The 21,413-nt window shown below is 53.9% G+C and overlaps 2 protein-coding genes across 6 annotated transcripts; both read right to left on the bottom strand.

Moving 5' to 3' along the window:
* Window positions 1-855: 855 nt before the first annotated feature.
* Eci1 (enoyl-CoA delta isomerase 1) lies at window positions 856-6,936 on the bottom strand. Of its 3 annotated transcripts, XM_090324606.1 has the most exons (7): window positions 6,857-6,936; window positions 6,643-6,750; window positions 4,695-4,822; window positions 2,914-3,060; window positions 2,428-2,549; window positions 2,165-2,343; window positions 856-1,273 (listed from the first exon to the last, which is right to left on the bottom strand). In XM_090324606.1, exons 1-7 carry the CDS (start codon window positions 6,906-6,908, stop codon window positions 1,107-1,109), a joined length of 903 nt encoding a protein of 300 aa, XP_090180732.1. In that variant the 5' UTR covers window positions 6,909-6,936; the 3' UTR covers window positions 856-1,106. The 3 variants fall into 3 exon arrangements, with proteins under 3 accessions (XP_090180732.1, XP_090180734.1, XP_090180733.1); XM_090324608.1 differs by lacking the exons at window positions 6,643-6,750; window positions 6,857-6,936 and adding an exon at window positions 6,349-6,512; XM_090324607.1 differs by lacking the exons at window positions 6,643-6,750; window positions 6,857-6,936 and adding an exon at window positions 6,360-6,512.
* A 1,144-nt stretch (window positions 6,937-8,080) lies between these two features.
* Rnps1 (RNA binding protein with serine rich domain 1) lies at window positions 8,081-16,160 on the bottom strand. Of its 3 annotated transcripts, none has more exons than XM_090324558.1 (8): window positions 16,079-16,160; window positions 13,334-13,521; window positions 12,945-13,100; window positions 12,203-12,394; window positions 11,647-11,749; window positions 11,129-11,282; window positions 9,253-9,394; window positions 8,081-8,929 (listed from the first exon to the last, which is right to left on the bottom strand). In XM_090324558.1, exons 2-8 carry the CDS (start codon window positions 13,402-13,404, stop codon window positions 8,830-8,832), a joined length of 918 nt encoding a protein of 305 aa, XP_090180684.1. In that variant the 5' UTR covers window positions 13,405-13,521; window positions 16,079-16,160; the 3' UTR covers window positions 8,081-8,829. The 3 variants fall into 3 exon arrangements, with proteins under 3 accessions (XP_090180684.1, XP_090180686.1, XP_090180685.1); XM_090324560.1 differs by lacking the exon at window positions 16,079-16,160 and adding an exon at window positions 15,747-16,034; XM_090324559.1 differs by lacking the exon at window positions 16,079-16,160 and adding an exon at window positions 15,351-15,469.
* Between the last annotated feature and the right edge of the window lie 5,253 nt (window positions 16,161-21,413).

Below are 21,413 nucleotides of genomic sequence, written 5' to 3'. Positions count from 1 at the left end.
GGCTGCTACCCTCTCATCAGTGTGAGCTATGAGGCAGCGTGAGTTCTCTGGCTGCCTCATCCCCGTGCTGCTCTAGGTGGAACTGGGCTTCTTGGCTCTTAGGTTTCAGGGCCCACTGTGCCCACGCTGCAACCAGAGAGCCAGAGGCCGTGTCACCAGGCTCCCGGGAACCCTCAGAACAGGCAGGCTGCTGGGGCCCCAGGCTCTTCCCCAGGATGGGTCAGTAGGCCTGGTGCTGCCTTTAGCTGGGCTTTCCTGCTTGGGGCCAGCGTTAAGTGTGGGACGATGGCTGCTTTGCACCCAGAGAGCTGTCACCTTGGTAGAAGGGCGCCTAGGACCCCATGATGCTTTGGAACTCACAGCATGTTGGACAGGATTTAGGAGGTGCTGGGCTGAGCCACACGAGGCAGGCATCCACCAGGAGCTGTAGCCCATCTACAAGCTTGGCGCTGGTAAAAAATTTCCCAAGGAGCCAGGCACGGTGGCTCACACCTGTAATCCTAGCTACTCGGCAGGTGGAGATCTGAGGATCGGGATCCAAAGCCAGCTTGGGTACTAAAGACTGTGGGAGTCTATCTCCAGTTAACCACCAGAAAACTGGAAGTGGTGCTGTGGCTTAAGGGGTAGGGCAGTAGCCTTGAGCTGAAGAGCTCAGAGACAGTGCCCAGGCCAAGTCCCACGACCACCCCCCCCCCAAAAAAAAATTCCCAAGCTGTTACAGGCCCTTGCCTTCATGTGAATGAACAAATGTGCTCAGAGGCTTTTTAGGGGGAGTCAGGAAGGGGGCTGGTCCCTGGGTCACTGCATCCTGAAACTACCTGGACTCCTTGCCCAGCAGGCAGCCAAAAGTCCGGCTAGGACAGGTCAAAGGCCTTTATTTACAATTTTGCTTTGGACTGGGGACACTCGGGGCAAATGTATACAGTGCCCTCCTGCCACTCAGTCCCCAAGTCCGTGCAGTGTCCTACCAGGTGGGAAGGTGGTGGGCCCTCCATGAAGACTGCCAGGTAACCGAGAGCGAGGACTTGGTTAAACTCCCCTTGAGACCTCGGTGGACCCCCACAGGGCACTTGTGGCTGGCTTTAAACCTGTGCAGCGGGTGAGCCTTAGCCTTTCTTCTCCTTGAGCTTTTCTAAGTAGACGTGCAGGGACTTCTGGATGGAGTCTCTGGAGATGAAGCTGACGAAGTTCTGGATGTCAGCCTCGCGCTGTTTGATCATGAGATCAGCAGTGGCTTTTCGCATCATGTTCTTGGACAGCTGTCGAGCATGCTCTGAAGGAAATGAAAACCCGGCCTCAGGACCAGATCATTTCAACTGCTCTACGAGGATCCAAGCAGAAACTGACACGGCTAGGGGAGTCACATGCCTGCAGTCCTAGCAGTTACTGGGGTGGAGAGCAGAGGGCCACAGTCAAAGCTGGACTGATTCTATCTGAAAGTCAGACTATCTGAAAACGAAAGACCAAAGGGCTAGAAACGTGACTTAAGTGACAGTGTGTTCCTCTAGCACATGCGAGGACTGGGGTTCAATACACAGCACTGCAAAACAAAAAACACAACCCCAAATTGGTAGAGAACTTAGGGCATCAGATGGGAGAAGGCAGCCAGTCTCCACTGCCCACCAGTGTATCTAAAAGCTCTGGGCAGGGCTGGGAGTTTGGTCTAGTGGTAGAGTGCTTGCCTAGCATGCATGAAGTCCGGGTCAAACCACATGCATAGAAAAAGCTGAAAGTGGTGCTGTGGCTCAGGTGGTAGAGCTCTAGCCTTGAGAAAGTATAAGGACAGTGCTTGAACTCAAGCCCTGAGTTGAAGCCCAGGACTGGTGGAAAAAAAAAGAAAAACATCCCCCCAGAGCCTTATTTGGAAAATGTAGGTTTTTGAGATAAAATGGTGTAGGGTACAAGCAGGGCCTTAATGTGAGCCAGACACGGAGAGACAACCTCCTGTAGAAGGAGGCAGTGACTGCAGTGACTCCACTGTCAGAACGAGCGGAGTCCACCAGACGCTGAGGAAGCTGGGTGGCCTTGGTGTGGCCTGGGCCACCTTGACATGCAGCCCTGATCTTGGGCCTGAGAGGGAAGTGCCATGGACCCAAGTGGCCAGCCGCCGCAGGTGGTCCTTTAGATCTGAGGTGGGGAGGGAGGGAAGCCCCTGGCTCCTCACCTGGAATGGCCAGCCACTGGGTCATCACGGAGAGTGCTTTGCTCAGCACCTGGTCCTCAGGGACCACCTGGTCCACCATGCCCACCTTCAGGGCGTCGGCGGGGGAGAAGAGCAGCCCCAGCTGCAGGGCGCGCTCTGCCACGCGGTGCCCGACCGTGTTCACCAAGGTATCTTTGAACCTGGAACGCAGGTGCCCACTCAATTGTGCCTCCAGTCTGCCCAGCCCAAGTCCAGACACAGGGCGGTGCAGTCCCGGCCCTTACCAGAAGGGGGCGACGATGCCCAGGAGGGTCTCGTTCAGTCCTATGCGGTACCTGGGGTTGTCGGCCATGACGCGGTAGTCGGAACACAGTGCCATCAGGCAGCCTCCGGCGGGGGAGGCTCCCTGCAGGGGAAAAGCCCAGCACCAGAAGGTCCCTAAGGGCCAGCAGCCAGCGGCTGACCACAGCAACTGCGGCCTCTGGGTCCAGAAAACTCCCTCTCCTCATCTCTGGGCAGGGTGGCACATGGCTTCTCCTCTTGTAGATCTGCTGGGTGCCAGCTCTCTGAACCAGCACTTAGCCAGAGCGCTCATCTCACACCAGGTCCCACGAGCCAAGCCTGGGGTGTGCGAGGAACCCCAAGGCAGGCCACAGCGTCCCAGGGCCTGCGCGTCCCCCCGCCTCCATGCCCACCCTCCCCGTCCAGGCCTGACCAGAGCGACATGTATAACATGCGTGTGTGGACACAGGCCGGTCGGCCCCACTCACGTTGATGGCGGAGACCAGCACCAAGCTGGACAGGTAGAGCCTCAGCCACAGCTCCTGCACGGCTCTCCAGTACTCGGCGTAGTGGGCTGGGTTCCGGCCAGTCATCTCCCTCAGGTCCAGGCCGGCTGAGAAGATGCCGGGGTGGTCCTGTGGGGCCGCCAGGGCCGGTGCTCAGGAGTCCACCCTCGGTGGACAGCACTGCTGTCAGCTGGCTGGGGCTCTAGCTGGCTCCCCGCCCAGCACAGGTCAACACCGAGGCCAGACCGGGTTAGGGAGGAAGGCCTCTCGGGACAGACATCCTTACAATGGCAGGGAAAGCAAGGGAGAAGCCCTGGGAGGACGGGAGAGGTGACCTGCCCCAGCAGGAGTCACTAGAGGCCAGCGGTGGCCCTCTTTCCTTCTGGAGCTCCTGGACTGGGGGAGACGGTTTTCTCATCGTAGTGAGAAAGTATCCTGCTATGCAAAGCCAACTTGGAGTGTTCCAGAATCACCCAAGACTGGGGCTTTGATGTCACCAGAACTCCCAACCCAGGTGTGTGCCAGGCCTTGCGCCTTTCCTGCCGGTGGGTTCAGCTGTCCTGGGGCGCCTGGCCTGGCCTCCATATCATGATGCCTCCCAGCACTGTTGGCCTCACCTCATAATGACCTTCCCTACAGTAAGGGCCTTAAGTTAGTGCCGCACTCCTGGTCCTGCACTGGGGGGGAGGGGGCGCTCCGTGCGAGCTCCAGGGAGGCCCAGTCTGCCATGTCAACCTCTCAGACCCTCCTGACACTTTCATCTGAGGATTGTGGACCTGGCACTTGTCAGCATCTGGGGACGATGCTGAGATTCCTCCTAAAAATTCAGAGGGGGCCAGGTGTGGTGGCTCACACCTGCTGTCCTACTCAAGAGGCTGAGATCTGAGGACCGCGGTTCAAAGCCAGCCCAGGCACAAAAGGTGAGACTATTGTCTCCAATTAACCTCAGAAAACTGGAAGTGGCGAAAGGGGTAAGGCGGTAACCTTGAGCTGAAGAGCTCAGGGACAACGCTCAGGTCCAGGGTCCAAGCCCCACAACCAACCAAAAAAAAAAATTCAGATGGGGCTGGATTCTGAGAATCACAGTTCGAAGCCAGCCCAGGCAGGCAAGTCTGTGAGATGTTTATCTCCAACTGAATTACAGAAAAAGCCGGAAGTGTCCTGTGGCTCCAGTGGTAGAGCTCTAGCCTTGAGCAAAAGGAGCTCAGTGCCCACCCCCAGGACTGGCAAAATAAAGAAAGAAAAAAGGAAAAAAAAAAAAGAAAAGAAAATCAGATTGGGGGCCGGGAGTTTGGCCTAGTGGTAAAGTGCTTGCTTAGCATGCGTGAAGCCCCGGGTTCCACTTCTCAGTACCACATACATAGAAAAGGCCAGGTGCTGTGGCTCAAGGGGTAGAGCTCTAGCCTTGAGGGAAAGCCTGAGGACAGTGCTTAGGTCCTGGGTTCAAGCCTAGGACTGGCTAAAAAAAGAAAAAAAGAAAAAATCAGGTGGCTCAAATGGCAGTGGAGCTCACCTGAGACCTCCACAGCCAGCGGTCAAGCCAGCAACGCCCGAGCACCTGCACTCCAGGCAGCCACAGCCTGGGCACATTTAGGAAGTGGCTGCAGTCCTCGTAAGGTGATGACCCATCCACTGACCCCCTGCCTCCCGCTGGCCCCGCCCCACCCAGGCCCTGCCTCCGCCTTGGAGAGGACGGCCTGCCTCCGCCTTGGAGAGGACGGCCTGCCAGGCTCCTCCACACCAGGGCCCAGCCCAGCACCTACTGAAGTCAGGATGACGCCACGGAAGGATTTGTCGTTTTCCAGCTTCTCCAGGCTGATGACCAGCTCCGTGAGGAGCTCCAAGCTCAGGCTGTTCACGGGGGGGTTCTTCAGCTTCATCACGGCAACCCCTGGTTTACAGGAAGAGGAAGCAAACACTTGCTCAACACCACAGATACAGAAAAAAGCCACAAGTGGCGCTGTGGTTCAAGTGGTAGAGTGCTAGCCCTTGAGCAAAAAGAAACTCAGGGACAGTGCCCAGGCGCTGGGTTCAAGCTCCAGGACCAATATCCTCCACAAAAAGTTGGCAAGGTAAATGAACCTTTTATTTTGATTTTCTTTTGGTGGTGCTGCGTATGGAACCTGTCTCTATGCCTGCTACCCCTGCTTCCTGGTGCTCATGAGTCCCTGACCCCATCCATACCCAGCCTGTGCATAATCTCTGTGCAGGGTACTAGTCGAGGAAATGACGCTGCCTGCCCACTGTCAGGCCAGCTGACCACAAAGGTACCCCCCCCCAAGGCTTCTACTATTAAAATGAGCACCTGCTCACTTTGTCTTCAAATTGAACTGGAACAAAATGGAAAAATATTCATTTAAAATTATGTCTTATAGGTTGCGATGACCCTTCATGTAGGGGGAAAAATTTCCTTTAGTAGCAAACTTAACACAGGGTTTGTTGTGTGTGTGTGGGGGGATTTGAACTCAGTAAAACAACACAAGAAACTTGTTTTTGTTGTTTGCTTTGCCGTTGAGATTCATTCACCCCAGCCCAAACTCAAGTTGTTATATGCTTGCATAGCAAAGGCATGCACAGACTTGAGTTCAATTCCTAGCACTGGAAATAAAGCAAAACAAAGAAACAACTTTTCTTCAATCCCGAGGCTGTTTATAACAGAGCCAATAAACAGGCCAAAGGTAAAGCCACATCAATACTCCTCTCCCTCTCCACCTTCCACCCAGGGACAGCAAACATTTGCTGTGCCCATACAGGGCCACAGAATGAACATTTTCAGCAATGCAAGTTACTTTTTTTTTTTTTGCTGATCCTGGGTCTTTAACTCAGGGCCTGAGCACTGTCCCTGAGATTCTTTTGCTCAAGGCTAGAGCTCTACCACTTGAGCCACAGCAGCATTACTGGCTTTTTCCTATGTATGGGGTACCAAGGAATCGAACCTGGGTCTTCATGCATGCTAGGCAAGCACTCTACCACTAGGCCAAACTTTAGGCCCCCCTGGAATCAGGCCAGAGGTAGAGTTGTGAATCCAGTGGTTAGAGGAAGGAGGAAAGAAAAGATAGCACGGAGGCACTCAGTTGAAGCCCCAGGACTAGCACTATTTTTTTTTTAAATTGAGTTCTAAACTTCAGCCTTCTTTTTTTTTTTTTTTTTTTTTTTGCCAGTCCTGGGCTTGAGCTCAGGGCCTGAGCACTGTCCTTGGACTTTCTCAAGGCTAGAGCTCTACCACTTGAACCTCAGCACCACTTCTGGCTTTTTTCTGTGTATGGGGTACCGAGGACTCGAACCCGGGTCTTCGTGCATGCTAGGCAAGCACTTTCACCACTAGGCCACACTCCCGGCCCCCTACACGTCAGCCTTCTGTTGCAGTCGGAAAGAAAGGGATCAAAGTTGGAGGCCCCGGACACACGCAGCCTTGACCTGCAGCCTACTTGGCAGGGAGCGGCCCGGTGGGGCGTGTGCGGCGGCGAAGTCCAGGCTTCTTCCCCTTCACATGTGTGAGTGTCTCCTCTCCTCTCCTCTCTCTGACACAGGGCTGGCCCCGCCATGGAGGTCCAGCCAGGAGGGCTCCCCGGGCGGGCGGGCAGGGCCGGGCGGGGCCGGGGCCGCGGGGCGCAGAGCCCGGCCCGCCCGGACGAAGCCCGAGCAGAAACCCGCCCCACTAACGGGCCGTCGACCCGGCCCGGAGCCGCGGGCGCCCCGCCTGCCGCTCACCTGAGGCCGCGTCCGGCTCCACCAGCAACCGGTGGTTCGTGAAGCTCCGCGCGCCGCCCCCGAGCCCGCCGCCGCCGCCGCCGGCCGCCGTGCGCCCGAGCCCGGCCCCTGCGGACGCGGAGGCGCGAGGCCCGTTAGAAGGCGGGCGGCCTCCCCGCGCCGGGCTCCCGCCCCGGCCCCCCGCCCGCCACCGCCCGGCCCCGGCCCCCCGCACCGGCGCGGAGCAGGACGCCCACGGGGACACGTCTCGCAGCCGCCAGCGCCATCTTGACCGGCCGCGGGGTCGCGGCTCCGGCCGGGGCGGCCCCGCCCCTCCCGCCGGCCCCGCCCCAGCCACGCCCCCCCGCGGGCCCGGCCCGGGCGGCCCCGCCCCAGCCACGCCCCCCCGCGGGCCCGGCCCGGGCGGCCCCGCCCCTCCCGCCGGCCCCGCCCCCGCGCTCACCGCAGCTCGGCGCTGGCTGGCGGGGCTGCTCCAGCAGGCAGCTCGCCCAGCCCGGTGGTCTCCGGACAGCTCCGCTGCCCACATAACCCAAAGCCCGAGGGCTGTGTGTGAGAAGCGGCCAGAGCGAGGCCCAGGGTCCCCTGGATGCCTCGGACGGGTCGGCGCCGTGATCGGAGTGGCACATCCGGGAGGGGCCGCCATCCAGACGCGTTTGGGAAATTTTGAGGCTCTAGGTACCACATATACATAGGAAAAGACCAAAGTGGCGCTGTGGCTCAGGTACTGGAGCTCTAGTCTTGAGCCCAAGTGCTCAGGCCCCAAGTTCAAGCTCCAGGACTGGCAGAAAAAAAAAAAAAGTACGTGGTAGCAAACTAACGAATGACAGCAAACACACACACACACACACACACACACAGAGTCACTGTACCATTTGAGTCATGCATCCAGCCTTTTGCTCATATACTGAAATCTCAGTGTTTTCTGCCTGGGCATGTTTTGTTTTTTGCCAGTCCTGGGCTTGAACTCAGGGCCTGAGCACTGTCCTTGGGCTTCCTCAAGGTTAGAGCTCTACCCCTTGAGCCACAGCACCACTTCCAGCTTTTTTCCCCCTATGCATGTGGTACGGAGGAATCCAACCCAGGTCTTCATGTATGCTAGGCAAACATTACCACTAAGCCAAACTCCTGGCCCCTGGGCAAACTTTGAACCATGGACCCTCAGCTGTCTCTTGAGCAGCAACGATTACAGGTATGAGCATCAGCATCTGCTCCCGGTAGTTACTGAGTACCCCAGAGGGGTCTCCAGCAGAATCTAAAGATTCTGGGGAGACGTGTCAAAGCCATCTCCTCTGCTGTCACCCACAGGTGCGCAGACCCACCAACTCCCGAGAGCCTTTGGAGGTGTCATTTTGGGAAGGAAGGAAGAATTTAGGTCTTGTTTGGACAGGGAGAGAACTGTGAACAACTAAGTTGCTCTAGACAAAGGCAGTGAGACCAGTTCTGTTTGCATTCCAATCCTAGGTTTATTCAATACAATTTTTTTATTCTTCACAACGAAGTACAAACACAACCTCACCTAAAATGCTACAAAGTTACAAAACTCAAATTTTATAGTACTGACTGTACAATAAAAGCAAAATTAAAAAAAAAGAGAGCAATGTACATGTTGCCACAGCAAATCTGCAAGACCACCAGGAAAGGCAAAAGTGGGTGGGGCAGGGCTCTGAGGACCCTGCAGAGGCGGCTCAACTGCTCATCAACTTCAGAGTAAGGAGGGCAGGACAGGGGCATGACGAGTGAGGACATGGAGAGCATACCCATTCACGGCAGCTAACTCAAGGGAAGAGGACTGGGGCAGGGGCAGGGCCAGGCCTAACAAGAACAGCAGCTTGGTCCGTTTTTCCTGCAAGTCACTGGGCAGGAAGAGCAAGGGCATGACCAGGTCGCCAGGCTGGCCCCAGCGTCCCGTGGCAAGGCTGGAGCAATGCCACCTGGAGTCTTGTCTCCAAACACTCTCAGAACAGAGAAGGGGTGAACTTTCTAGCCCGAAAACTACGGGGCACCTTATAAACAGAGCCCCAAATCCACAGCACTCTGGCAGCCAAACTCGCCCGCAGAAGCGCCTCACCCGCTGCCTTCCAAGTGTGCACCCAGTGGGGGTCCTTTCTCAGACGCTCCTTTGGTTAGTGAAGTGACAAATCTGGGCTGGGTGGGCGCAAAAGGCAGGGGCGAGCCAGAGGCCCTTGCTTATCTCGAGGAGTTGGAGCTGGAGCGGCTCCTGTGGCGCCGGCGGCCGGGAGAGCGTGACCGCCGCCGCACGGGAGATCGGCGCCTGGGGGAGCGAGACCTGGGGGAGAGAAGCAGCCAGTAGGAATGTCACAACAGGCGAAAGCCCCAACAGCAAGCACTGGGAGAACAAGGACAAGAGGGCTTTTTTTCCCCCCTAGAATAATCGTCACCTTTTCTCTTCAACCCCATGGACAGGCACTGCTGCCTCAAAGGAACCACGTTCTTAGCTCTGAAGGCTCTCACAGCAGCCACAGCCCACGGGAAGACAGGCTGGCGTAATCTCAGGACTCCAACTACCTGCCACTTACACACCTTTGCCCCTGTCCTGTCCCGACAAGTTCGCAGGGCTACAGTGAACCTGCCCTGTGCCCACGTCCTCACCTCCTCCGCATCCTCGGGGGGGACCTGCGCCACATGGGAGGTGGAGGCAGCATCCTCCTGGGAGGACTGAAGCGCCGAGGAGGCGGCCTCGGCCAAGGGGCCAGCACCGCAGTAGCTGTGATCTCCTGGCCATCGATTTGACCTAGTGAAAAAGAACCCAAGTCATAAAGCGTGTAAGCATCACCAGGACTGATGAGCCAGAAAGGCACGCCACAGCAAACAAGACAGGCCGGGGCACAACACCCCAAAGCAATGCCAGCAACAGCCGTGGCAGGACTGGTTCCACCAGGGAAAACCAGGGGCCTGGATCTCATTTATGAAAGGAGGCAGCTCCCCAGAGGAGGATTCACCCCAGTCAAGACCTACAGCAAGTGCGGGAATCCTCAAGACAGCAACAGAACTCGCGACAGGCGTGCAGAAAGCCAGAAGACGGGGCACGGAACTTTCACAACAAGTTTCTACAGTACTAAGATGAAGTACTACCAACCAAAAGGGAGGGAAAGCCCAGCACCAGTGGTTCACACCCACAATCTTAGCTACTCAGGAGGATGAGGTCTGAGGATCACAGATCAGAAGCGAGGACGAAAAAGCCCAGACTCTCATCTTCAATAAACTACTCATAAAAGCCAGAAGCAGCACTGTGGCTCCCATGGTAGAGCTACATAATCTTAGGCACAAAGAGGCTCAGGGAGAGCACCCAGGCTCTGAGGTTAAGCTCCAGGACTGGCAAAAACGAAACAACAAAAATAAAAACACAGGGGCTGGGAATGTAGCCTAATGGTAGAGTGCTTGCCCCGAATGCATGAAGTCCTGGGTTTGATTCCTTGATGCCACGTACACAGAAGTGGCACTGTGGCTCAAGTGTCATAGCTCTAGCCTTGAGCGCCCAGGCCCTGTGTTCAAGCCCCATGACTGGCAAAACAAATAAATAAAAACACAGAAGGGAAAGGAATGCTCAGCTCAGGGCTGGGATCAGGAGTCCGAAAAAGGGCTGGTCATAACTAGAAGCAGGCCAGACTTGTAGTTATCTCTATTGACAGCATGTAGGCGGGGCATGATAACTCCCATTTGAGCAGTGGGCTGGTGGCCAACTTTGGCTAAAATTAAGTTCCCCACCTCTATTTCTTTCCTCACAATTTCTTTTTTACTCTTTTTTTTGGGTCAGTATCGGAGCTTGAACTCAGGTGCTGTTCCTAAGCTTTCAGCACAAGGATAACACTTTACTACTCTGAGCCATAGCACTACTTCCGGCCTTTTCTGTGTATAGTACCAAGGAATTGAACCCAGAGCTTCATGTATGCTAGGCAAGCCCTCTATCACTACATACAATGCTTTAGGCCCTTATTTTCTTTTCTTCCAACTTCTTTTTCTTTGGCCAGTCCTGGGGCCTGAAACTCAGGGCCTGGGCACTGTCCCTGAGTTTCTTTGCTCAAGGCACAGTACCATTTTTGACCTTTTTTGTTTCTGTGGTACTGAGGACTCAAACCCAGGGCTTCATGCATGCTAAGCAAGCACTCTACCACTAAGCCACATTCCCAGTTTTTTGCTTTTTTTTTTTTGCCAGTCCTGGGCTTGAGCTCAGGGCCTGAGCACTGTCCTTAGACTTGCTCTACCACTTGAGCCTCAGCACCATTTCCGGCTTTTTTCTACATATGTGGTACCAAGGAATTGAACCTGGGTCTTCGTGCATGCTAGGCAAGCAGTCTACCACTAGGCCAAACTCCTGGCCACAACATTCCCAGTCTTTAAACTCTGTTTAATATTAGTCTCCAGGACTGGGGGACTGAATAAAATCTGGAATCCTTAAAGAGCTCCAATGAGACTCATGAAGTTGGAAATCAGCCCTGGAGCAGCGGGGCATGAAAGGCTCACCCACCTCCATCCATGTGTTTCAGCGCCTTCTCGGCCTCATCTGGATTCTCAAACTCCACATATGCATAGCCCTTTGATAGGTGAGGGTGCATTCTCTCTACAGGCATGTCAATCATTTTAATTTTTCCATAGGTGGAAAATATCTCCATAATATGATCCTACAGGGAAAAGAATGGTTACATTAGTACTCACCCAGTTTTGTTTTGAAACCAGTATTGAAACTTAATGGTTTGAACTCAGACTCATGCCTACTTGGCAAGCATGCTACCAACTTGAGTCATGCCCCCAACCTGGCTTTTTGCCTCTTATTTTAGAGAGAAGTCTTGAACATTTTTCTGCTTGAGCTGGGTTTTAATCTAAATCCTGTGGATCTTAGCCTCCTGGGTAGTTATGATTACAGTTTTGAGCCACCAGCACCCAATACACACACTATTTCGTAAGAGACAAAGCCAATTTACTCAGCAAGTACAGCTCTAGCATAAAAATGTTCTGCTAGCTGATGCAATGAGGCAAAGTATTCACCTTGGTCACGTTCCTGGTGAGCCGTCCAATATGCACCTTGGTGGGTCTGGGGGAAGGGCTCCGCCTTTTCCGCTCCTTTTCATCTCTTTTAGGGGGTTTGGATCTGATAGAAAACAGAATACCACAAGCAATTTTGATCAGGTAAATGTATACTGAAGTTTGGCCGGGAGTGGAGCACAGTGCAAGACCCTAGTTTTAGTGCTCAGTACTCAAGGGAAGGGTCAGGACAGATTCCTGTCCAGTGGGATGCTCTCTGCTGTCTCAGAGGCCCCTTTAGACCTCCTTTTCTGATAGTCACAGTACATGTGTAGTTCTTTTTTTTTTTTTTTTTGCCAGTCTTGGGCTTGGACTCAGGGCCTGAGCACTGTCCTTGGGTTCTTCTTCTCAAGTTTAGAGCTCTATCACTTGAGCCTCAGCACCATTTCTGGCTTTTTTCTATGTATGTGGTACCGAGGAATCGAACCCGGCTCTTCATGCATGCTAGGCTAGCACTCTACCACTAGGCTAAACTCCCAGCCCCAACATGTGTAGTTCTGACCTGCGGACAGGCACTCACTTGGAACGGGAGCGCCGTCTGTTGTCATGCCTGCGCCGAGAAGGGCTGGGTGAGCCAGAGGAGCTGCTGGAACTGGAGCTTCGGGAGGTGCTGGAGCTTCCTGAACGGCTGGATGCAGAGGAAGAACTGGAGCCACTGCTTGAACCTGTGCTGGTGCTAGAGCCGGAGCTGGAGGTTGAGCTGGACCGAGATCTGAGGGCAGGATAGGGGCAGGTAACAGTGATTCAGGGAGGAACTGCATTTCTCCCTGGCAGGCTCCCCCCTGGGGACGCTGTCCCTCCTGTGAGGAGCAGTCATGGAACAGTGGCGGGATGGAAGGACCAGCTGCTGCCACGACACAGAAGGTGAAGGAGTAGCCTGGCAAAGACCCAAACCATTGCCTTGACTTGATTTTCAACTACTGAAAAATGAGCACTAGACCAGACCAAACCACAAATTTGAATCAAGGTACATTTAAAAGAGCAGAGCCAGTGCTGGCGGCCCCTGCCTGTAATCCTTGCTACTCAGGAGGCTGAGATCTGAGGATCACAGTTTGAAGCCAGCCTGGATAAGAGAATCTTTGAGACTCTTATTTCCAATTAACCATCAGAAAACCCAAAGTGGCACAGAAGCTCAAAGTGGTAGAGCGCTAGCCTTAAACAAAAGCACTCAGGGGCAGTGCCCATACCTCCAAGTTCAAACCCCATGACTGACAGTAATAAGAACAGGCCCCAAAGCAGGACGTCCTAATAAACGGCCCCACCTGGTGCTGCTGCTTCCACTAGAAGCACTGCGGCGCTTCCGGGTCTTATCCCTGCCACGGTCCTTCTCGCTTGATTCCTTGGTGGCCCCTTTATCTTTAGAACGATCCTTAGACTTCTCGTCAGAGCGGTCCTTGCGTTTGGTAGGAGAAGGAGCCCTGGACAGTAAGGAAGAATGTGAGGCTGCATGCTTCTGATAAACGCGAAACAATACAACTCAAGAGGGGTCCAAAAGGGCAAGAGATCCCACGTGATCACAGAGCAAAATGATCTGTGGCTTAGGACACTGACTGTAGAATCCAAAACCATTTTCAAGTTCTCCCCTTTCAAAGGTATTCCTCGCAGCAAGCACCCCCAAAGTAGCACTAGAAAAAGCTTACAGAAGGATTACCTAGTGCTGGACTTTTTATTATTTTCTTTGACTCCTAGCAAGCTCTTCTTTTTCACTCCTGATAAATCCATTCTCCCCTTCTGAGGTGTTCAAAGCAGCAAGGACGGCCTCACTTATCTGAACTCTCACTTCTAACTTGAGTCTGAGAAACGATCCCTAATCGATTGCAATTTACGCCAAAGAGCAGCCTAATAACAAGATAAAAGGATTTAAAGAATGAACGCATCGGCAAGGCAACAAATCCATTTGTAAAATTTTGAGGACATAAAATAAGGTAGCAACGAACACAGCATCCAAGTGTCCTCACAGAGGACATGGATGTCCAGAGCCAGGGCACGCAGGTAGAGGCAGCACACGCCAAGTCTTCCCAGAGGACACGAACCCAGCCCCCCTACCTTGCAGGTGGGTAGTCACCTGTTTGTCTTTTGTAGCGAAAAGAGCACATAAAAATATATGCCTAAGGCATTTTTCAGATTCTTCAGGAGGCAAAGTTGTACAATGCTAGATCTCACTCCTAAATTTCATGACAGTGATTGGCCCTCTACAGCCCTCCAAAATGTTACAGTAGCAGAGTAGAGAAATATCTAACAAAGTATGGTCTTCTGAGGAGATCAGACCTCTTTTTGTGCTATTGCTATAAATTCCTGTAGGATACATTAAATGAAGACATGACTAGAAGCAGAAACAATATCAGAGCATGCAATACCCACATAAACAGAGAAAGTGTAACAGGATCACTAGTAAAGACTCAGGGAATCATCTACACAGTGAGTCTGTGATCTCAAAACCTTGGGAGAGGAGCAGACACTGGAATGGGCAGGGCATAGCCATCATCTGTTTAGGAGGGTGGGGGACTGAACTAAGCGCTCGATAACGGCGACCACCTTTACTAAAACAACTCATTTGTCCTATTCCAGGGACCACTTCCTGCACTATTTCCAGTCAACGAGGTATATCAACACTCCACAACTTAAGGCAGACACTGCAAGCCACAGGGGGTCCAGCTGGCACACAGGCAGGGATGCTTCAAAGTGTTCTGAGCCAAGAAAGAACAGAAGCTGGCTTTGGGCAAATTAGGGGAAGAGGTCAGGATTTCACCTTTTCATTCCTCTCTAGGGTGGTAAAAATCTTTTCAAACTGTTTTTGTTTTAAAATAGTAACACACTATATAAACACCCACCAGGCAGACTGGCTGCACTTGGAAATGGTGAGCAGTCTTCAGTGGCTGAGAATCTAGTGTCAGTGAGTGCGCATGAGAGGCTTTGCCCTGGGGATGTATCTCATCAAAAGTGTGATGGTAATTACAGTTCCCACCTCAGAGTGATCCAATGGAGCACTTAAGTAAATGCTAGCTAGTGTTAGAAGACAAGGTTGCTTTCCACGTCCCAAAGCTTTTTATCCACCTCACTCATCTTCAACCACATGACTTCTGAATGTTTCACAAGGTTCCCAGAACAGCCCCTCTTAAAACCCATTGGAATAGCTCTGTCTAATAGAAAGTGAGCGCTGAGCACAATCTGAAGTTCCTCCTGGCCACAGGACGGGACAGGTAAAATTAAACCACTTCTGTTTTGTAGTACTGGGGAACATACTTGTTAAGATAAGCGCCTCAACACTAGTCTTTACATGTGACATATTATATCCAAAGAACTGTGCAGTACATCAACATAAATAATCAATGTGGAGCTGGAGATCGAACCCAGGACCTCATGCATGCCAGGCAAGTGCTCTTCCATTCCTACTACGTTAAATTCCGAGCCGTTCATTTCTTGCTAAAAATTTACCTTTAAAAATGACTCCGTTTACCAGACAAAACACAGCTCTAAGGGATTTATAGACTCTTCCCAATCTGTCCCAACGTACTTTATGAAACAAGCACTACCGGTTATCTTTAAGCAGTTAAAAAAAAAAAAAAAGAATAAAAGAACACTCTGCTGGCTGGGTCGAGTGCTAGAGAGCAAAGGTTGAGGTTCTCTGTTTCACACAAGTTGAGGTGACAGCTCGGGACCTTGGTTACCTCCGGAAAGGTGCGCGTCCAATAGCCAGAGAGAGGAGAGAACAATTAGATACATCTCGAGCAGATGGCGTTTCAGAGCATCCTCCCCACGTAAAGACACAGTTCAGAAACCGTGCGTGCTAAATACAAACAGCAAGTGGCGAAAGACGGTCTACTCCACGTCTCCCGGCGGGCGAGCCCAAGCCCTTCCCTGCCCTCGGAGCTCCAGGGCGGCGTTCGGTGCACACTGGCTGGGCCCCATCCCCAGAGCTTAGCGCCGAGCAGGGCTCGGTACACGTTCGCGGAGTTCACCTTTGGGTCGACCGCCCCGGTGGGGCGGGTCCCGGCCTTCCAGGCGGTCCCACAAAGCAACTCCGTGCCCACCCGCTCGCCCCCGGCCCTCGCTCGTCCACTCACTGCTCTCCAGGAGGGGCCCCGTCCAGGGGGAACCTTGAGGGCCGAGGCCGCGCTCCGAGCCGCCCCCAGGGCCACAAGGCCTCGCTGGGTCGCCCCAAAGCCGACGCGGCCGGGTCGTCCTTCCGTCCGCGGCGGCACCGACCACTTCCGGGCCGCGGCCTCGACGCCTCCCACCCCACCCTCCCCGGGCCCCATTCTTTCTCTCCGGGCTCGCCGCCAGCCTGCCGCCACACCCCGGGGCCGCAGACCGAGCCGGCCCCACGATTCGCGCCCCCAGGCCCGCCACGGGTCCCCCGAAGCTCGGATGCGGTCGGATTCTTCCCCTCACTTACATCTTCCCGCCGCCGCCGCCTCCTCCGCCCGCTCTCCTCAGTCGCCGAGGCCGGCGCGGTCGTTCTGACGTCAGCGTTCAGGAGCGGGAAGGCGCCTCCGTCCGGCGCGCAGTGATGACGCAGACGCGGTAGCCAATGGGCGGCGGCGGCGGCGGCGGCGGCGGCAGCGGCGCGTTCGTGGGCCGCGCTCTTCGTCGCCGCTTCCGCGCGCGCGGCCGCCGCGGGTGGCTGTAGGTGCGTGCGGTGGGCTTCCCTCCGGGAAGCACCCTACCCTGGACCTCGCGGGCTGCCGGTACGGAGCGGCGAACGCGACGCGCCCTCCCGGCCGCCCGCGGGCTCGGGGCCCGCCGCAGGCCTCGGCCCGGCCCCATGGCAAGGTGGCGGGCGGGGATCCTCCGAGGTTTGCCCGGGGCCGGGGCTGTTCGTGCGGTCCAGAGCCTCGCTCGGGACGCATCGCGTCCGCAGAGCTCTCCCGGCTTGGGTGCCCAAGGCGGTGGGGGCAGCCAGCAAGAAGGAGCGCCAGGAAGGGCTTGCCGGGCAGCGCGCGAAGGGCGTCCAGTCACGCTGGAAGAAGGAAAGGGAACCCAGAGCCCCGGCTCACGGGAGAGGAGGGTCTACGGGGGTGCAGATCGGCGGTGGCGACCCCGGGAAGATGGGGTAGACTCGGGGTGGGGTCTCCAACCCGGCGGAATTTGGAGGGTCTTGGAGGGGATGACTGTCGGGGTCTCCCAGCAAAGACGGGGAGAAGGCGCAGACACCCACGCGGGAGGCGCCACGGGGTGGTGTTCGCAGCAGTTCCGCCCCTCACCAATCTCTGTGGCTGGCAAGCATTCCTTTGGTTGTGATTTATTTGAGGAAGGCTCAGCCCCCACCGTAGTCCAGACAGGTTCGATATATCAAGGAATTAAAAGATCCACGCCAGTGTTTTGAAGCAACGAACCAAGAGTAAGTCAGAGAAGGGTTACAGGTTGCAAGCGATGGACAGGAAAGAGGCCAGGAAGCCGGTAGATGACCCCAAAGGGGCGGAGGGAGTGGAAGGTTCAAGTAACTGAGAACAGTTGAAAGCACTAACCTACTTTCAGAGTCTGTTCCACTGAGACCCCATTTGGTTCCTGGGCCCAGTCATGATGACCTGGTTTCCCCTACTGGACTTAGAATTGATGTGTGGAGAATTTAGAATAAATTTAGTTCCCATCTGCCTCAGCCAGGCATGAATTAGCTAAGTGACTAAGAAGAGCAGTCCTCTGATGCCTTCTACCTATGGCTGCTGTAAGGGAGAGGGACCTCTGTGAGAAAGTGCACTCTGGTGCGTCCCTCCCCACAGACAAAAGGAGCAGAAGAGGGCCAGGAGTTTGGCCTGGTGGTAGAGTGCTTGCCTAGTATACACAAAGACCTGGATTCGATTCCTCAGTACCACATACATAGAAAAAGACCGAAGTGGTGCTGTGGCTCAAGTGGTACAGTGCTAGCTTTGAGAAAAAGAAGCTCAGGGACAGAGCTCAGGCCTGACTTCAATTCCCGGGACTGGCAAAAAAAAAAGTGTAAGAACAGAACCAGCTGGGCTGGGCCGCCCTCTGTGTTTTTTGTGTGTGTTTTTTTTAAGTTCCAAAGTAATTTAGTCTGGTGTGCATATAAGCCTTTAACACATTTTATGTTAAATCCAAAAGCATGATTTATTCAGACACTGATTAAGTTTTTCTAAATCTTAAAGATTTTTTTTTTTTTTTGTAATCAAATGAGCTGTTAACTGTTGAGTTTTGAAACTAAGCACCCTGGCTCTGACCATTTTGTAGATCAGATTAGGTAAGATGGTACACACTTATAATCTGAGAACTCAAAATTCTGAGGCCAGCCTGAGCTACCAAGCAAAATCTTGTCTCAAACAAACACACAAAACATGGGCTGGGAGTTTGGCCTAGTGGTAGAGTGCTGGCCTAGCATGCATGAATCCCTGGGTTCAATTCCCAGTACCACATGCATAGAAAAAGCCAGAAGTGGCGCTGTGGCTTAAGTGGCAGAGTGCTAGCTTTGACCAAAATAAAGTCCAAGGATAGTGCTCAGGCCCTGAGTTCAAGCCCCAAGACTGGCCAAAACAAGCAAAAAAAAAAAAAAAAGACCACATCCACACACACAAAACGAGGGGAGCATCACTAGCCAACTGGTGTTCTGGAAGGAAGTGATGCAAGGCATTCTCTGGGGCTTGGAAGGCTCCTGCCCCATTTTTACTTTTACTTTCCTGGTGCTTCGGGTCACCTGTTGGTGATTGGGGCCCCTCCAGCTTTGGAAGCATGCCTTGTTAAGACAGAGCATCCTTTTGGGCCTGATGGTCTTTGAGTTGCGTTTTTAAAGGTTGTTGGCTCAGGACACCACCAGGGTTAGGGACAGTCTTGGCAATGAAGGAGACAGGGCTAGCTCTCATGCCAAGGAACATCTACCTGTTAGCGGAAACAGCCCTGGGCTAAGGCCAGGTGAAGTCTGCCAGGTGGAAGAGGGAAGTGACTTGTGACCAGAGGAGAGCTAAGAGATGTGTGGTGAGAATCTAGTCGCCAAGGCTGAACACCTGGTTGAGGAGAGGTGCAGCTGAGGGGGCATGGGCTAGGTTCTTTGAAAGTGTTACTGGGCAGTTAGCTTAGATGAGCTAGGCCTGCTGTGGAAGCGTGTACTTGTGGGTAGTCCCTCCAGCTGTGGGCTTGCATCAGGAAGGGTGGCTGGCCTGCAGAGCCTGAGGCCCCTCTGCCAGGTGCCTCTGGGCTCTTGCACAGAGGAGATGCATGAACTCTGGCCCGAAGTTATCTTCATCTCAAAGCCACACATCCTTTCCTGTCATCTCCATGGTGGTCTTGCAGGAGTTGGTGAGGGCCAGATGCAGTCATGAGCTGATATACTGGGTGACCCTGGGGTGAGGCTGCAGCAGCGAAGCTCCGCCCTCCTGCTGTACTCTACAGCTTGGTGGCTGAAGTTTCTCTGACCCTGGAGGCACTGGATGTTAGAAAATCTGTGGGGTGTAAGCTGGGACCCCCATATGCTGAGGAGGGTAGGGCTTCCACTCCCGGGGCCTGACCCCAAGCTTTACTCCCTCACTGGACTGCCAGAGTCCAGGTCATGTTAGGTGAGAAGGGCACTGGGTTCATTATGCTACTGACTTTCCAGTGCTGGCATGCCGGGGAGAGCGGGGACCCACCTGCCCCTGTGCTGGAAACTGCTGGCCGCACTGCACACTACCTCTATAGCTATGTGGTGGGCGATGCCTGATGCTGAAGTGAAAATCATTGTCTGGGTGTGCCTTCCTTTTCTCCCAGTCCCTGCTTCCTGCCAATTCCAGGCCTGGAAAGGTGACCTTGAGGAGGGGCTGTCCCTGGGATGGCGGGACTGGTAGATGCTGCAGGTGACAAAGCCCTGCTCTGTGTTCTCTGGATTCCATGCATTGCTGGTTTGTGATGTGGGTTTTTTTGTACTTGAAGCAATATGGTTGTGTATGTGGTCTCTTCTTGATCTGTTAATTCTGCTGCCTGGACTGAGAACAGCCTTTTAGACCTGGGAAGCAGTGAGGGTGGGGCCTCAGTTCTGCCCACAGCAGGGCTTCCCCTTCCTTTGTGGAGCCCTCCATTGCAGGTTTGGTTGGGCCATGCTACTGCACTAGGTGGAACTAAAGGACAAAACAGGCTGTACAGACCTTGCGGTTGGCCTTATGGTGCTGGACCAGGCTGTGTGGAGTAGAGGAGGCAGAATGGGGGCTTACTAGAATTTGGAGTGGAGCAGCCACTGGAGGTCCCTGGGGAAGGGTGGGCAGCTGTGTAGGTACAGCTTCCCCAGTGCCACCTGGGCCCAGGTCGTCCTGAGAGGAATGGATAGAAGGGGAGCAGCCTCTATCCTCTTTCCCCAGTCACTGCCATTGCTTTAAAAAGCCAGTGGGGCCCTCGCTCCACCTTTAATATTACTCTAGCACCAAGTGCCATGCCTCAAGGTGACTCAGGAGACAATACACATTCATCCTCCTGGCTAGTCTCTGTGCCAAGAATCTTCTCGATTCTCTATAGCTGCGGGAGCCTGTGGATCCTGGTCCTCAGGCAGTGGGCCTGTGCCCATGTCCTCTCCTACACAGCTTCAGATCCTCTTGCTTGGAGGATTCTACTGGCGAACATCCTCGGGTAGGTAGCAGCTCTGGCCTGCCATCAGAAGCATGCCCATCTCCATACATACTGGGGCAGGTTGGTTTCAGACCTGGGTTCCTCACAGAGGAAGTTCTTCAGGCCTCAACACCTTTCTTTCCTCACACTTTACGTATCAAAGAAGAATGGCAGATCCCTAAATCACATGGCCCGCAGTCAACTTCGAGGACCCCCTGTGGCAGGGCTCCAGAGCAATAGGAATGTGCAGCCATACAGCAACAGTCTCCTGCCCCTGCTCCAACCTCTAGATCCAGAGTTGCAGGCCTGCAGATGACACATGCAATCAGATGAGGCTGCCTCCAAGACTGGTTTTCTTGAGCAGTGTTTAGGCCACAACCACCCATAAGTTACCTTTTTACAAAATGGAACTAAGCGCTGATCGTTGGAAGAAATTTAAGAATAAGAGTGCTTCTGGAAACTGCAGTCTACCTAAAAATACTGAAGTTGTTTCAACTGAGCCAAAGTGATTGCAAGTTTTTCTGTAACCGATTCTAGAGGAATGTAAAATGAAGATATTTCAAATCACAAAGTAAGTTTTAGACAGCCATAAATAGTATATAAGTATGAGGGGGGTTGATGCTGAAGAACATTCTGGAAATGCCACAGCTAGAGGCCTCCTGCCCGCCAGGTCTGCAGCCTCCTGCTGCAACCAGCCCACACTGTTTTCTGGGTTACTGACCGGGCTGTCACTTGGGCACCAGTCTCACTCACTGCCTTTTTCATTTATCTTACAGACCTTGACCTTAATTAACTTCACTGTGGTAAATCTTGTAGCTTTTCTCCCTACTAAGAAGAGCAAATTCCTGCTTCTGTTTGGAATTTGGTATGAGGGACTTGTGTTGGAGTGGCTGGGCCCCACCCCCCCTCCCCCATTGTACGTGTGACTTGAACATTACGGTCATGTCCTCTCAACCTTTATTTTCTGGTTAGAGTCACCATATGTCTAGTAAATCTGCAGGACAGCTGCTGAGCCCTGTGGTCCCTGGCTGTCCTATGACAAGTGACTTCCTGAAGGTGCAGAGCTGGGAAGAGAGGCTGCTGCCCTGAGTCTAGCACTGCCTCTTCCTGTGCTGACGGCTTCTGGACCAGGCCACAGGGTGACCTCTGGCCTGGGGTCAGCTCCGCCTGGTGTAGCTGCTGAGTATCAATTCCAAGGATGCCTCAGG

This window comes from Megascapheus bottae, chromosome 36, assembly GCF_031878675.1.
Source record: "Megascapheus bottae isolate mThoBot1 chromosome 36, mThoBot2.hap1, whole genome shotgun sequence".
Classification (NCBI taxonomy): Eukaryota; Metazoa; Chordata; class Mammalia; order Rodentia; family Geomyidae; genus Megascapheus; species Megascapheus bottae.
The sequence above is the reverse complement of the archived record's forward strand: the minus strand, read 5'-3'. Positions and strand labels throughout refer to the sequence as shown.